The 15,536-nt window shown below is 35.6% G+C and overlaps 1 protein-coding gene across 6 annotated transcripts in view; it reads right to left on the minus strand.

Annotated features, from left to right (window-relative positions):
* DICER1 (dicer 1, ribonuclease III) overlaps nucleotides 1–15,536 on the minus strand; it is a 69,035-nt gene that overhangs the window by 39,432 nt on the left and 14,067 nt on the right. The window contains exons 1-6 of one of the 6 annotated variants that reach the window (XM_061463913.1): nucleotides 11,821–11,834; nucleotides 10,808–10,908; nucleotides 3,200–3,392; nucleotides 2,208–2,370; nucleotides 1,664–1,794; nucleotides 592–726 (exon numbers count right to left, since the gene is read on the minus strand). In XM_061463913.1, coding sequence (XP_061319897.1) covers nucleotides 592–726; nucleotides 1,664–1,794; nucleotides 2,208–2,370; nucleotides 3,200–3,343 — 573 coding nt within the window. In that variant the 5' untranslated portion in view covers nucleotides 3,344–3,392; nucleotides 10,808–10,908; nucleotides 11,821–11,834. Of the gene's footprint in view, nucleotides 1–591; nucleotides 727–1,663; nucleotides 1,795–2,207; nucleotides 2,371–3,199; nucleotides 3,393–7,845; nucleotides 7,907–10,807; nucleotides 11,262–11,820; nucleotides 11,835–15,536 lie in introns of those variants that run through there. The other 5 variants (XM_061463914.1, XM_061463916.1, XM_061463912.1 and 2 more) reach the window with 5 other exon arrangements.

Consider the following 15,536-nt stretch of genomic DNA (forward strand, 5'->3'; position numbering starts at 1 on the left):
TAAATATTCACAACATGGAAAAATAGAAAGAGTTAGCATTACACAGAATAGCCTTGCCACATCTACAAAACACGTAATACTTCCACACCATCTAAAAACTAAAGTATCATCTAAAAAAATTAAAGACACATGCTCTTGATAAACTTGGAGAGATTTGAAATGACATCTATTATACAGGTTTCTTGCATTGTATAAGCCAAATACCACACAAAGCCAAGAATATCCCAGAAGAAGCCCTACAAATATCTCCAGAAATCAGTATTTTAAAAACAAGTAAAACTGATTTTAGTACATCCCTTTTCCAAACTCAAATTTTTTATCAAAGAATTTGTAAAATTCTCTATTCTATAAAGATAACTTATCTTCTCTGTTAATGCCAGATTTTTCTTCAATCCCCACTGTAAAATACAGTGTATCTCATAATACTACTGAAGTCTTATGACAACAGCTGAAACATTTTTCCACTGATACCTTTCCTTGGTAGCAAAGGTGCCTTAAATGGTTCCCACTTCTCCAGGCCTGCCCCACACCCCACCCTGCTCCCCAGACTCCTCAACCAAGGATGAAAACATTAATGCAATGGAAACCCACCTTCATAATTTCACGGTATGGATGATCCTGGATTGCAAGATGGCACTCATCAAACACCAGAAGATTAATATTTGATAGAGATAAATACTCATTTCTCAAAACAGTCAAAGCAACATGACATGTCATAACAAGAACCTAGATGAAAGAAAAAACAAGTGCCAGTATAAGAAAAGTTCAAGCCTGTATTAGGTCAAAGTGAAGTAGGAAAGTGTTCTGTGGGTCTTGCTAGGCAGTAACAGCAAAAAACCCTCTGATTCATCTATATACAAAAGGTAAGGACAAGCAATAAGAAGACATTCTTTACTTGACAAGGTATTCTGTCTGAAGGTTGTGTGTGTGTGTGTGTGTTTGTGTGTGTGTGAGAGAAGGATTGATATATTTGGGACACACACACATATATATCACCAGTCACATCCCTAGGGAGAAACAAAACTACAACAAACAAAACAAAACAAAACCAAAACACCAGAACAAAATACCAAATACAACAAAGAGATGGTATTAACAGCAACAAGACCACACAGAACAAATGCCATTAAATCCATAACAAGTTAGTGTCTCTTATGTGTCATCACACCCTTGGAAAGAAAGATAGTTCTTCATAAACTAGTAAGCACCTGCAATGGTTACAAAAGCAGGATATTATCAAATTCTTTTTTAAAGGAAAACTCATTTCTTGTACATTATCACAGATAAAAAGTTTCTAAACAAAATGATGCACTATTTTTCTGCTGACTTTGAACTCCACTAAGTATAACAACATTTTCACTTTTCAGAGCTCCTCAGACATTTCATCAACCAGTTCTAAACCCTGGAGAGAAAAACACAAATTACAAATACTTGACTACTGCAGGATACCTGGGTCAGGGGGAAGGGTGGGGGGGAAGCAGGGAGAAGGGATTATAACAGAAAGGGCTGAGAACGCCTACACATGCTTTGCCTGAAAATTCACATACAAATAATACAAATTTGCTGAATTTGAAAAAGTTAAGATTTAACTGGAAGAAAACACTTCAGATCAAGCCTAACTTACTGTAGATTCTGCTTGTGTAATTTTTACTTAATAAATTACCTGATGCTTAGAGAATTCCTGACTCCACTTCTCTTTTGTCCATGATTCAGTTAACTCTAAACTTGAATACTCTCCTACTTTAAGATCTGAATGTGTCCTGACAGCTGACACTTGCTGAGCAACTTGACTTGCTAAGAAAAAAAAAGAAAAAAAAATAATCTGAATCACATAAAGGTCTTTTCATACATTGATTTTCAAGATGAGAGCCATGTTACCTAGCACCATGTGTGATAACAATCTTTAGTTTAGGCTAATGTTAAGTCAGACAGTCATGATAACTGCCTCCAGGTAAAACCACAGCAAGAGAACAGATTGTTAACTAAATTACACTTCAGATTCAATGCCTTAATTTCACACCAGGAAACAGAAGATGTCATAAACAGGTTGTATTAAATGGATTAGAAGCAAAAGATGAAAGGTGTCACATCCTTTCTGTTGAACTTTTGCATAAAGTTTGTCCCAGCTTTGCTTTTACACAACTTCTATTAAGGAATGAAGATATTAGCAACATGTTTAGGAGTTCAGTATACTTTTTTCTTCTTACCTGAGTTGACCAAGAACACAGTTCTTTTCCCATTTCTGTTGAAATCTCCCCTGATCTGATAGGACAGCTCTTTAGTGAGTAGTACTGCAATAAAAGTCTTCCCTGAGCCAGTGTTTAAGCAGACTATTGTGTTATGATCCAAAGCTGCTTCAAGCAGCTCAACCTAGGTTTAAAAAACAAGGTCCTTATTTGCAGCAATGCAATGAAAAAACTGACAGAAATAATACAAGCAGTAAATAAAATACAGACAAGTTGGTAGTATTTCTAGACAACAGCAAATTTGCTGCTATTTTAAGTAGCTATTATCTTAATAGATTACTGTGTTGCTAGATACATTATTTGAAGAAAGAAGCTCAAGCTTTTAAGTCTAACTGCATATATCAGTTCCACCAAATAAGCAAGTACATTAGCTCAAGGCAATCCAAGTTTTTTCAGTAATACTAACAAAATGCTAGATTTCAGGCACCTCTGCAGTGCAAAGAGAACTGAAATTCTAGAGATCAGAAATAGCTTTCCTTAACAAAATGAAAATCAGAGTGCTCTGAGGGTTTTTCTGACATTACTGAGCTGCTTTGACCAGTATGTGGAAAAAAAAAAAAAAATATCAAGATTTACTTTGTAGAAGACAAAAGGTCAGAGGTGGAAGAAGACATGATTGTATGCATACAACTGAGAAGCAGTGTAATGTTTACTGTATTTGTCCCTAACCGCATTGCAGAAAGCAGGAAAGGAATATTCAACTTAATAGATGTTCTCTTCATCAGAGCAAACTAAGGAGGAGGAATGGGGAATACTGCAAACATAGAACACAGCCAAGCAAAAGGAAAAGAGAGACAATTAACTTCCAACAGGTGGAGGTGTGAGGGACACATGCCTAGACTGTGCATTCTACACTGCACATCGTACAGCTGCTCTAGTTGTTTTCCCATTAAGTTAGTGGATTTCATCGTACATTTTTTCTGATGCTACTGTATTACTATTATCATTTGTACCTGATATTTTCTTGGTGTGTAAATGTTATCATGAATTGCTTCTTGTTGCCATGGTAGTCCAAAAAATGGACCCATTGGGGATGAAGCAGGGGTCATGAGCTGCAGTCCCGCCATGCTGAGGGATTGCAAAGCAGGGCTTTTCATTCATTCATCCAGTGTTTCTTTCATTGCATTTTTGTTCCAGCACAACCTACTACAAGAAGAAAAAGGAACAGCATTAAATACAGTCACAATATAAAGCAAGAAGAGAAAACTTAGTGTAAGAAGAGGACACTACTTGCTTTTAGTTCCAGTATATGCTAATATACTGTTTTCAGCAGAAAATGTTAATTTGAAATTTACAGGCACTTCTCCACTAAAAGATGTGTGCATCAAGGTACCAAAGAAATTAAAAATACGTACTTTAGAGAGTAAAATTCATTCTATGCATTTGAATTTACACATATACATTTCCATATAAAGTTCCATTAATGTTCTGACAGAATCATGTTTAAAATATCTTTAAGAACAGATTTTTTTTAAATAATAAAGCTGTTTTACCTTTACTCCAGGAAAGAAAAATATTTATTTTCTAGAGCACAGGCATAAATAAGTATCACATTTTCCATTTTTCTTTCCAGTCAAAATGTCTCTATGACCACTTAAAGCTTTACATACACACAAACAGGAACTTTATCCTAATCTGTGGGAAAAGAACAGGAACTACACAAGAACCTCAGTATTTTCAAATCAACAGATCCTGATAAGCTTAGCTGTTTAAGGACTGGCAGAAGAATTGTAAATAATCGCTGCCAACTCTGGTAAGGACTAATGGAGAAAGGGAACCTTACCAGGTTAGCCACCAATTTCCAGAAAGATATTCTAATTGATAAACAAACAAACCATTCACAACTTGACAATTCTGGAAAACACTTTCCTACTAAGGCAGTGAAGTTCTCATCACCAGGCTTTTCTTAAAATGTTTGCCAACTGTCAGGAATGATCGAGGTTTAGAAAAAAAAATAATATCTACCCTGCCCACAGAAACTAAGGCCTGACAACATAAAAAATATTGCTGAAGTAGAATACAAACATTCTGCATCAAATCTTCAGAAAAGTCCCTCTATTCAAATCCGATACATACCCTATTCAACAGGACAGTATTTTCAAAATCTAGTTTCCCTGAAAATTCCCAGATGCTCTATATTCATTTTTCCATCAATCTCAAAATGAGAAATGCATAAAATTGATGTTTTCAAATTTGATCACTAATTAGACATAAGTGAGGAAAAGCTGATTATCATTCTATTGCGCCCTTGCTTTTCTACAAAACAGAAAAGTTGGCTCAGTTTTGCAAATGTGCAGTAAGAAAAAAAACTGAGAAAAGTGCATGTTATCTAATAGACAATATTACCCACTAATGGTTATGAGAAATAATCACTTTGAGAGATTGCAAGTAAAGCCATACAATTAAAAGGTATTGATTTCTTTTCAAGATGAAATTTTATTTACCACAGTCTTCACCTAATACAACATTTTAGTTCTTTATCGTATATTCACATCTTTAATTATTATAACTGGGTCATGTCTAAACACTGATTTACACTCTAACTTAACTAATATTAAATAGCTATGGGAATCACTGACAAAAGAGATCAAACTGGTTCTCTCTATTTTTCCATCTCAGGCATATTTTGTAAAATAAAGAGAAGGCAATATACTGAATTATATAATCACTCCTTTTGCAGCTTCATGTACACGTAATACCATTTCATAGAAAAAGTCAGATATAAAAATCTATATAATATAAATAATTATTTCTCTTTTGAAGACAAAACATTCACCAGTAAACACTATTTAGTGAATGATAATAATTGTAACTTCTTGGCCTTTGGATCAACAATAAATGTACTTCCCCCTATATCAAATATAGTATTTCCTTATGAAAAGCACATTTAAATGTAACAAACAAACAAAACCCACACCCAAACAAGAAAAGGGGTGAATGCGTATTTTCACAAGATATACTAAAGAATGTTCTTGACATTTTATCCGACTTTTTTTTCAGTGGCTTTTGAATGAATCTCCAAACTCATGCAAATCTTCTCATTTACTTTTTCAGTCCTGCAACCTGAACTACCGAGTCTTCCAGATTATCTGAACAGATGAAATGCATCAATATACTGCCTTATTTAGCAGCAACTAGAAAAACAGCATAGTCTACACACATAAAATCAGTAACACAGTTATTCAGTTCAGTTGTAATACAAAAAGAGTCCTGTAGGGTTTTTTTAATTGGTCTTATACATTTCAAACAATGCATATAAACACATGCAGGTTCTGTTCTAACAATTCAACTAGTAACTTTATAGAGTTCAAATCTGGCACAACTTTAGATCCTCTGGTTCACTCCTTCTTTGCAACTAGTGCCTTCATGGCAATTCCACAGCTCTGGGTCTTGGGACACAACCAGGAGGAAACGCGCTATACAACTGCACACAGCAAAGATGGTCACCCTTGACATTCTGATCTCCTGAGCATTTGCACATAAAATATAACAATGTTAATCAGTATGTGATTAATCAGATTAAATCAGTCATGTGGCAAGGACAGTAGCATGATACACAATCTTCCCCAGGCCCCCGCTGAAAGCATTTGGAAACTGCACTGCTAACATAAGTGAAGCTTTCCTATGAAGTGACAGCTTATGTGTATGAGAGGAGGGGAGAAAGGAAAAAACACAGGGAAAGGTGTTATCACCAGCTCTCCCCCCCCAAGATTCTAGATGAAGCTCCCCTTTAATGTATCTAGCTTCCCTTTTTATATTCCAATAAGCATCACACTACTTGGTAACATAAACAAAAAAATCCTTTGAAGAACATGAAGTGTTTATCATGACTGGAGTATTTCACTGAAACAGTCTCAGGCCTGCTTCTCTACTTACATATAGCAACCCATGTGGAAATACAATTAGTGTTTTACTTTGTTTAAAATGAGACCTCATCAGTATCACAATTGCTCAAAGCTAGAAGGGACCAGGAAAAAACAAACCAGAACAAGCCTTTTGTGTAGTAAAAGTTAAAGCCAATTCCTCAAGCATCCTTTTATCTAAACCCAGCTACTTTAGTTTCATAAATTACTTCAGGTCAGCAGTGCCTTCCCTTGTTTATTATTTATTCCACCTATTCCGTGTTTCTTTTCCAAATCATAAATACAACTTTGGAAAACATATAAAATAGCTGTATCACATCACTAGGAGGGAATCAAGGAAAGAAAACCAACCTTATTTTAAAAAGCTGCTAATAAAAAACAAGCATAGAATCTAATATTCACAAATAATCTCATTTCCTTTGCTACACACTTCACCACAGTGATACTAAGTTAGCTACCCCACTGCAAAAAGCAAGAGGATTTATACTTATGTATGGTTCCAGCTTGATCCGGAAAAGCTGTGAAACAACATATACTACAATTTCAGTTTCTGTGTATCTGCTTATGAAAGACCTGCCCTAAAGTACAATCAAAAAGCACTGTTGAAAAAAAATTCTGAAGTGCAAAGGAAGAAGTACATGCATATTTGTACCTTGAAAAGTAAGCACAAGCAAAGCAGAACGCATTTGAAATAGTTTAAAACCTCTCCCACTGCATGCCAACTCAGGTAAAAAGAGAAAGTTCTCCTGCTTAAACTGTCAACGTTACTTCCTGCTATGCTGAAGTTTCCTAGTCCTGGCCTTTATTTGTATGATTTATATTGTAAGTATACAAGATCTGACAAGATCAATGTCAACGTTATTACAGGAGTAAGCCGGAAAATGAAGTAATTGTATCATTCTAAGTTGCTATTTCAATAGCAAGGAAAAATACCATGCTCTTCAATAAAAGAAAAGGAGTACAGGACCATCTAGAAATAACAAAGGGAAAACAGACATCTACTTGAAGAACAGGTTTTAAATTGAAAACATCTGAGATGCAAGTACATGTGTTCAGAATCTGTGGACAGAAGTCAACTGAACCTAGCCAACTGAAACCAGATAACAGAGCAGAGAAAAACCCAAAGTAGTCCTGCTCTGCCAGAGTAATAAACATACCTGCCAAGATGCTCCATATTATTCACTGTGCTATTTTGAAAACTGGTAGACTAAGAAACTGTAAGAACTTTTTGAATCCAGATTTGACGGGAGAAACACAGCAAACAAGCTCTGCTTTCTGTCATTTTAGACTAGGTTACAGAAGCTGGATAAAACAGCACAGTGCCCAAGCTTACCTGTTCTACTAAAATAATACTGAAAGGTCCAGTTTTATGACCATTACTCATCATAGTTTTAAGAACAATATCCACAACTCTGTGTCCTTACTTCAATACATATTTATGTGAACAGTGAACTGGAAAGCTAAAACTAACCCCTTGTCCTACTAATTAAGGAATTTAATTTCAGAAGGGCACTAGGTTAAGAATGAACAGTCAACAACAGTTAACAGCCATTTCTTCCAGACTACAGTTATTCTGGAACTGTGCTGTAGGTTTTTCAATCACAGGACTATATCCAAGTTGAAGCAGTCCTTCGATGCAAAAAAAAATAAAAGCCCCCCCCCCCCCAAAAAAGAAAAAAATTAAATCAAGGTTTACTGCACTGAGGAATACAAACCAAACCAAGCAGGGCACTCACCTGAAATAAGACATCCCAGATCTAGTCCCACTCCAAGGACTGTTTAAAACATGGAGTGACACTGAAGTAAATAGAGAAGAGAATAGAGCCCTGCAGATGCATCTGTCAAGTTTTCACCACCATATGCAAGCATTATATTAATTATCAAGTTAATGCAAAGCTACAACTATCTTCTATTATGATCAAAAATTTATTACTGCCATGTGCAATTTATTTCATTTGCTTTCATCACTAGCACCGATTTGTAAATTTGTACCCAATATAACCCTTGTGACACAAAAATCAGAAATGCTCTAAAGACGCTCTCAACATCAGCAAAAAAAATAAATGTCAGCCTCAATAGGTTAAAGATAAAAAAAATCCACTTACTCTAAAGCAAATGATCTATGAAAAGGAAAAAAAAAATCCTTGCTGCTTGAATGTTCTCTTACACGAACCCCTGAAGAGTCTGAATAACACATTCTTTATACATAAGTTTTATGTCCAACTGAAACATGAAATATTAAGTTGCTGAAAGATGTAACACAGAAAATTCTTACTTTGGTAACGGAGGACCAAACAGAAAGAAAACTCTGAAATGTTACAGATATAAAATACAGAGTAAAAAATGAATGTAAATGTTAATTTACAAAATGAAAATATTCACTGAGAATGTTCCGCATGAGTTACTGCAGAAGTTTGCAGTAAAGTGACTTCTACTTACACTATAAGCAGTCAGTGGCAAGAACTGATTTTGCCCAAGTGATGGTAAACATACAAGGATTCTGACACCATCTGGTTTCCAAATCTGCTTTTAAAAGTGTACTTTTTAAAAGGATTTGCCTTTTCCTGTGATAGTCTAAAAGCACCACACAAGCACATTTCCTGACTATTACTCCTGTAACTTCAGTTCTCTCAGAGAACTTAGAAAAAAACCCCAAAACTACACACAGCTTTTGGGGGGGGGGGGAGGAGAAGGAGTGTGGGGGTTTGGGGGGAAGTGTCCAAAACTCAAACATCTTGGAAACAAATGAACAAGTTTCATTTTCATGGGAAGGAGGTTTTGCCCCTTTATTTAGCAGCTGGTATCTAGTATACTCCAAAATTGAAGCACATTGATGCACACTCAAAACTCAAAGTTTGTAAACAACATTAGGCCCCGAAGGTCTAAAGTAAGGAAATACTGTCAAACAGTATTACTCAATAAGATGAATGAGAAACCTCCTTAATATTATGCTGTCTTTAATGTACAATGCAGCTGCACAAGGCACTCATCTGTTACCTTTCAAAGACGTTTACCACATGCATTGCCCAGCAACAATTTTTGTATTTGGTCTTAGAATATTCTGATTAAATATGAAATCATACTTAAGATCTGTTCCCCTTCAAGAAGGGCAAACAGAATGCAAAAATGCTTACAAAACTCAAATGTAAGCATCCCTAAGGGAAACCAGGGAAGCTGATTCTTAAACATAATCACCAATATTCATTGTGGGTGTTCGTCTTTATAAGAATTTGCTCTATTTTTCCTGATACAGAATCAGTCTAACAGCACAAGCAGAACACTGGTCTCTAATAGCATACCAAAGCAGCAAAGGCTGTTTTCTGTTGTTCACTAAAAAGATTATTAAATGAAGATTACACTGAGGCTCTACATTTGAATGAGTTGCTTCTGAAGCATTTCTACAATCAATAGAGTATAGTTAACAGCTGGAATTCCTGTCAAGACTCCTAAATGTCTGTATACAGAAGAGAAATGGAGTAAACATTACACTTAGACTCAGAAAAATGCACAACCCCTCAAGTCCTAAATTTAGTGTTCACTCACCAGTATGACCAAACCTACATTTGAGGCAAAAGCCTAATAAACAGTTTCTGTTGCGATTAGTCTACCATTATTAACAGAACCAGAAGACCACAGTTCACACCAAAGCTGTGCTGCTGTACACTGCAACAGCCTATAGTGGATTATACCACTATATATCAGCATAACATATGTGGGCTGTACAGCATTTACTAGTACAGAAATAAAATGTCAAAATAAAATTCAGTTTTCTAGCCTATCTATAGTGACAACCAGTGTACATGAGGCATTCAGAGTAACAGTTTACAACAGTGGATGTTTCTCCTTTAACAAATTCAGACATGCAACCAGATTCTGGAACAAGCTCTCATTTTCAAAATTGTATGTATAAGGCCCAGTGCAACAGTCCTAACAATGTAGTTGCTTAATCGGCGGTGCAAAACTGGTGCTATGCTGATTCTTCTGCATTTCCCTCCTTAACACAAGATAAAACATTAAGCATCTGGCAAGGCGAGGACCAGAGAAGTTAGATGCATTTCTGTGTGTTCATTACTATGTTCTCAAACCACATACCAATTTTTGTTTTATGTCTCTTTAATTGGCTAGCATCTTTCCCCGTTTTTGCTGAACTTGTACTTCAAACTGAAGCACACTATTTAAACTAAGGCCTTAAAAATTTACCTGCCATTTACTTCCTTCAATGTTTATTTTGTATCTTCTATCTGGAGCAACATATAAATTCAATTCCAATTCTAACCCTTTGTATCACCCCTCTTTTCTCTTCCCACGTTTTCTCTTCCCCCCAGTTGATTGTATTTCACCAACACAAGTACATTTGAATATAAAATCCACAATAAATATTTACATATGTACACACCCCGTTTTAAGAAACGGAGTATATTTTCTAATATTACTCTGCATCATAAGAAATATCAAAGCACACGTTTCATGACAAACATCTTTTTATCTGTGCCACTGATGTACCTAACCACCTACAGATAAAATAAAGTAGCTACTTTCATTATTCTTTTCAAGACATTCATGGTAAATTCCTGTAACCTTATACATGGAAGTTACTTCACTCTATGGTCCTGAAGAAGCTTTAAAAATAAGACAGAAGAATGCAGTGAAGCAATGCTTAAAAACCTGCTTCTCCCATGCTGCAAAGCACAACCTTACCGTTTTAATTTCCGCAGTCTCTGTGTTTATGCTTCGCGAACTGCACTTTGACATCATGATATCAGCTTGTAGATATATCACATAATTTGCAAGCTTCGGCTCTTAAAAACAACAACAACAAAACTTATGAAGTATAGAAGTGGTTTCAAAAGGGAACTACAATAGCAGGGTTAATTGTAGTCATTCAGTTGCTTATAAGCATTTAAATGTGTCAAAACTACAATATAACCTGCTGACAGAAAATGAGCAATTTAAGTCCACCCTGAACATGAATTATTTTTATTTAGTATTAGAAAGAAAAATTTAGAAGTGTGATTTAAAAGCCAATTTTTGGTAGTTTAAATGTGCAAGGAAAGCCTACTTCCCTAATCCTATTTACAGGTTACTAGGATCACCTGTTCCTGTGAGAAAGACAGTAGCAGTATGTTCCATTTAATTTTACTATGTTCTGTTTAACTGTACTGTTTCCCCCATGAATATGTATTTTCATTTCAGTTGACCTAAATGTAAAAAAACAAAAATAAATTTGTAATCTATACTTTCTTTAAAGTATTTCAATTTGAAAGCACAAGTACAGTAAACTCATGAAAAAGCAACAAACATTTCTTCCTAAGCACATTAACACATTTTTTAATAAAAGTAAAAATATTGTGCAATTAAGATTGTGATTTACATAAAATCACATTTAGCTAATCAAGTAAAATTAGGGAAGATGGTCATTCATGACAGAGAATTTCATGGCTACATTAACCATTCCATAAAACTACAACTTATATCAAAAATACCATATTTAAACAGACCTGCAGAGTTCAAGATCTAAAATAATTCTACAATATATTCACCTGAAGTATGAGTTTTCCCAGACTTAAAGAGAGATTCTTAAGTCATTTTTTTTTTTAATTGATACTGAAAACTTAAATGCAAAAATCTTGATGAAAACTTCTACTCCAATCAGTTCCATACAGTTAAAAAGGAGGACACTCCCAAGATTACTTCAGTATGTTCATTTTTACCTCAAACGCTGATGTGAGCTTTTCCAGAGTCTCCAAGCCTGCAATTTTGTTTCACCCTAGGTAACCTAAAAGGCAATATAAGAAGAGAGCATTTTAACATGAACTACCATAAAAATCAACTGTGCCATGTGCTAGTCTGCTTTCCTGCATTTTAATATTTAGCCCTGTAGCAATAGCACATGGTCCTTCAAAATCTAATTATCATATGTCCTTTTTTGTCTGGGTACAGACAGGCAGTGTCTGCAAGATCAGCTTTAAGTGCTCAGGAGATATTTGCATATTTTTTTTTATCTGCTAAAGTAATTGCTAGCTGAGTCCAACCAGATTTACAGTTTATCTCCACTGTGCTCCCTCCACGTTTCAGCTAATACAGTACTGAAATCTTGAAGAAAATTATCATTTAGCACATTTAAAAAAGATACCTTAAAGAATGTGTTTCCAGAAAACAAAATAAAGAAACAGCTATTGTTTTCTTTTACAACAAGAATATGTAGGGAGCACAGCACCGAAGATCTGATGAGTGTTGAGTTCATGTACAAAACAGACCTTCACAAATTTTACTCCCAGGGCTGCATTTTGCATTTGCCCCATACATACATCCTTTTTTCCTGCACAAAATAAATTAACTTGAGGCTAAGCTGCAGCAATTAAAACGTATTGTAAAGGTTCCTGTTATGCCTATTCATTTATTAACTGCCTCTAAAACATGAGCCAGAATACGTATTCCACTGAACCAGAAAACAGCTGAATGGAAAACTGTCACATCTACAGTAAAAATAGAGACATATATTCCACTCTGTATTTGCAAGAAAACCAGAAATGAGCAATAAATACAACACTTAGTTACCCCACTGTATAACAAGTATGAACAGAAAGAAAAGGTTCAAGTCTTGTCAGTAAAGCTAATGCCACATACGGCATCACATAGCAAATTTACTTTACTCCCTACTCATAGATGGCAAACACAAAGCACACAGACGAGGAGGTAAGATCTGGGAGAACCAAAAAAAAGTATCTAATTCTCCACCAACCACAACAATTTCCTTTGGCACATCAGAGCCGTACAACAGAAAACTGCAGCTTTAACCGACTGGCAGACATTAATTACAGTAGGCCCTTTTAACGCTCAAGCCAACATAAAACCAGACAGGCCACATTCCTGAGATGCAGTCAAGTTCTAGTACAAAACGCCAAGCTTATCTCACATTAGCATCTAAATGGTAGTTGTGCGCCACTTAGACAAAAGCCTGTAGCGGGGCAGGGTGGACCATGTACCGCTGCAGACCACAGGCATCCGCAGCTTCCCAAGGATCCCAGAAGACCATTGGCACAGGCCAGGGGTCACCACAGCAAACAACACGACCAACCCCTTCAGCACTTACTAACTACAGCATTGGAGTCCAACCTCTTAAGAGTTTTTTACCACATTAAAAAAGGAAAATCTTTTTACTCTAGAGTGACCAGGGACCTTGTTAAAAGCAAGCAAAGGGCTGAAAAGGGAAAATCAGTGAGGTTTCTAGAATCTCTTTTATTGAACAGTAACCCTACTTTTTCATAGCAAATAAAGTAACAGCTATTAAGAACTGTTAAGAGCTCAACATTCACATATTTTATCTAAAGGTAGGAAGGTGAGAGTTCCAAGATAATGAGCCATTTGGACTGTCTAGCCAGACACACCACGAACACACCAAATACTCTAAGAAAGCAGCAGCAACAGGAAAAAAAAAAAAAAACACCAAAAAAACACCAAACAATGCACGAAACAAAACCCAACACTCAACCAAAACCCACACAGTTCTTATAAAGACATCAAGAGAAGTATCCAAGAAGTGACACACCATTCACTTCCACAAAGCTCCAGTGCCCTAGAAACCTGCAATTAACCAATAGTTACTTCTTTGAGTCTCAGCAAGGATCTTCAAGTATCTTGGCTATTTGCTACTTAACAGTTGCTAATACAATCCCCAAGTACTTAAATATACCAGAGCATACAGAATATATCAACAGGCTTCGTAATGCAGTATTTGAAAATAATCATGTTAATATGATGCCTAACTATTAAAAAAGTGATGCTGCTATTAAAAAAGGACCTACAGACATAACTACTGGCAAAAGGCTGAGCCTGAAACATAGACTATCAATGTTCTTGCTCTTCAACATCTACAGTTTGAAATTAATCAACTATTCCCTCGATCTTGGTAATGATGCTCATATTCAAACCATTATTCAAACGGTTAACAACTTGAAAATTAAGTTCTTATCTTGCAAGAAGATCTACACAATTGGACTCTTAAACTCACAACAGAACTATGGTGAAGTGAATTATCATCGTGCAAATACAAATGAATTCCAGCAAGAATCAAATCCCTGCAGCAGAGGGTAAGGTATAAAAACTACCATTATGACTGGGAAGAAGATGTCTGTCTGGGCTGGCATCCTGTCTCTCTATAATTACAGCTGGTCGCAGATGCTGGGGGCGGGGGGGGGGAAGGGCTGACTATAAAGAAGGACCCATCCCCTCTTCCAAGTGTTATTCCAGCAACCTTATATTTAAAATATTTTTCTTTTATTATGGTACAAACAATAAATTTAGTCAGAAACCAAAATACAAACTGTCTACTGCCTCAGATTAACTCCAAACCAAAACAGTCTTAGCATCCAAAGAACTAAGCCTTCTCTATGGAAGTCAGGAAAAAAATAATAATAAAAAAATACACTCTGGACATAAATAAAATCTGAACACTCAAACAACATATTTAACAGCAATTAGAGTTAAATTATTTAATGTAACATTTTCAGGATTATTTTCAAGCTACTGCTTGAAAGGTATAAAGGGTAAGGTATAAAAACTACCTTTTCAAGCTACTGCTTGAAAATTAACCCACAAAAAAAAAAAATCACATCTAAGTTTATAGATCTTTATTTATATAGGTAACTACATTATTATTATATCACTATCACAAGAAGGAATAAATGACCGTATCTGTGAATTTATTTATCATTGGGTCCTTTATGTGGGTAACAAATTATTTGCTTGTGATTTTGCTTATTTAAAGGTTAGCTTCAAGCTTTTCAGGTGCCTACCTCATTCGACAGGAAGGCAATTAAGCCCACATTAGGACAGGGAGTTTGCTTTTCCTCAACCTGGGAGCAAGCTGTGAGGCAAGTACAGTTCCAAAGCACCAACTGTTCTTGCTTAAAAGTAAAAGCAGCAGCTGCCTCCTGAATATAACCCCATGTGGGGATTCAATCCCATTATTTGCATAAACATAAATCCTTTCTCTCCATGTGGCATAAAGTCAAGTTCCCAAAACATGAATGGGTGTTTGACAGTTTTCTGTTATCTCTGTGCCAGTACATCCAAAATTAACAAGATTCCTACATTACAAAAGGCTGTCTCTGAAGTCAGTAATTGCATGATGCAAGACCTGCAGACATTTGGGTTTTAAGTCACCCTCTAGAATTTCCAACGAGTCTAAAATTAACGTTCAAATATATAGATGGACATAATATCAGTTTCTGTATCACCCAAGAATCAGTATACAAATGATAGGACTTTTTTTTTTTAAAAAAAAAAGAATGTTTATTATTAATGATGCATCAAACTAACTCAACCTAATGCAACCTTAAAATACATATTATGGACTGGTTGGCACATTATTTACTCCAATTACATTTTGGACTTTGCAGATTTTAATCTAATTTCCTAAAAAAGA

This window comes from Pezoporus flaviventris, unplaced genomic scaffold, assembly GCF_033815535.1.
Source record: "Pezoporus flaviventris isolate CSIRO_AGI_PZ_B2104156 unplaced genomic scaffold, CSIRO_AGI_Pfla_v1 ptg000036l, whole genome shotgun sequence".
Lineage (NCBI taxonomy): Eukaryota > Metazoa > Chordata > Aves > Psittaciformes > Psittacidae > Pezoporus > Pezoporus flaviventris.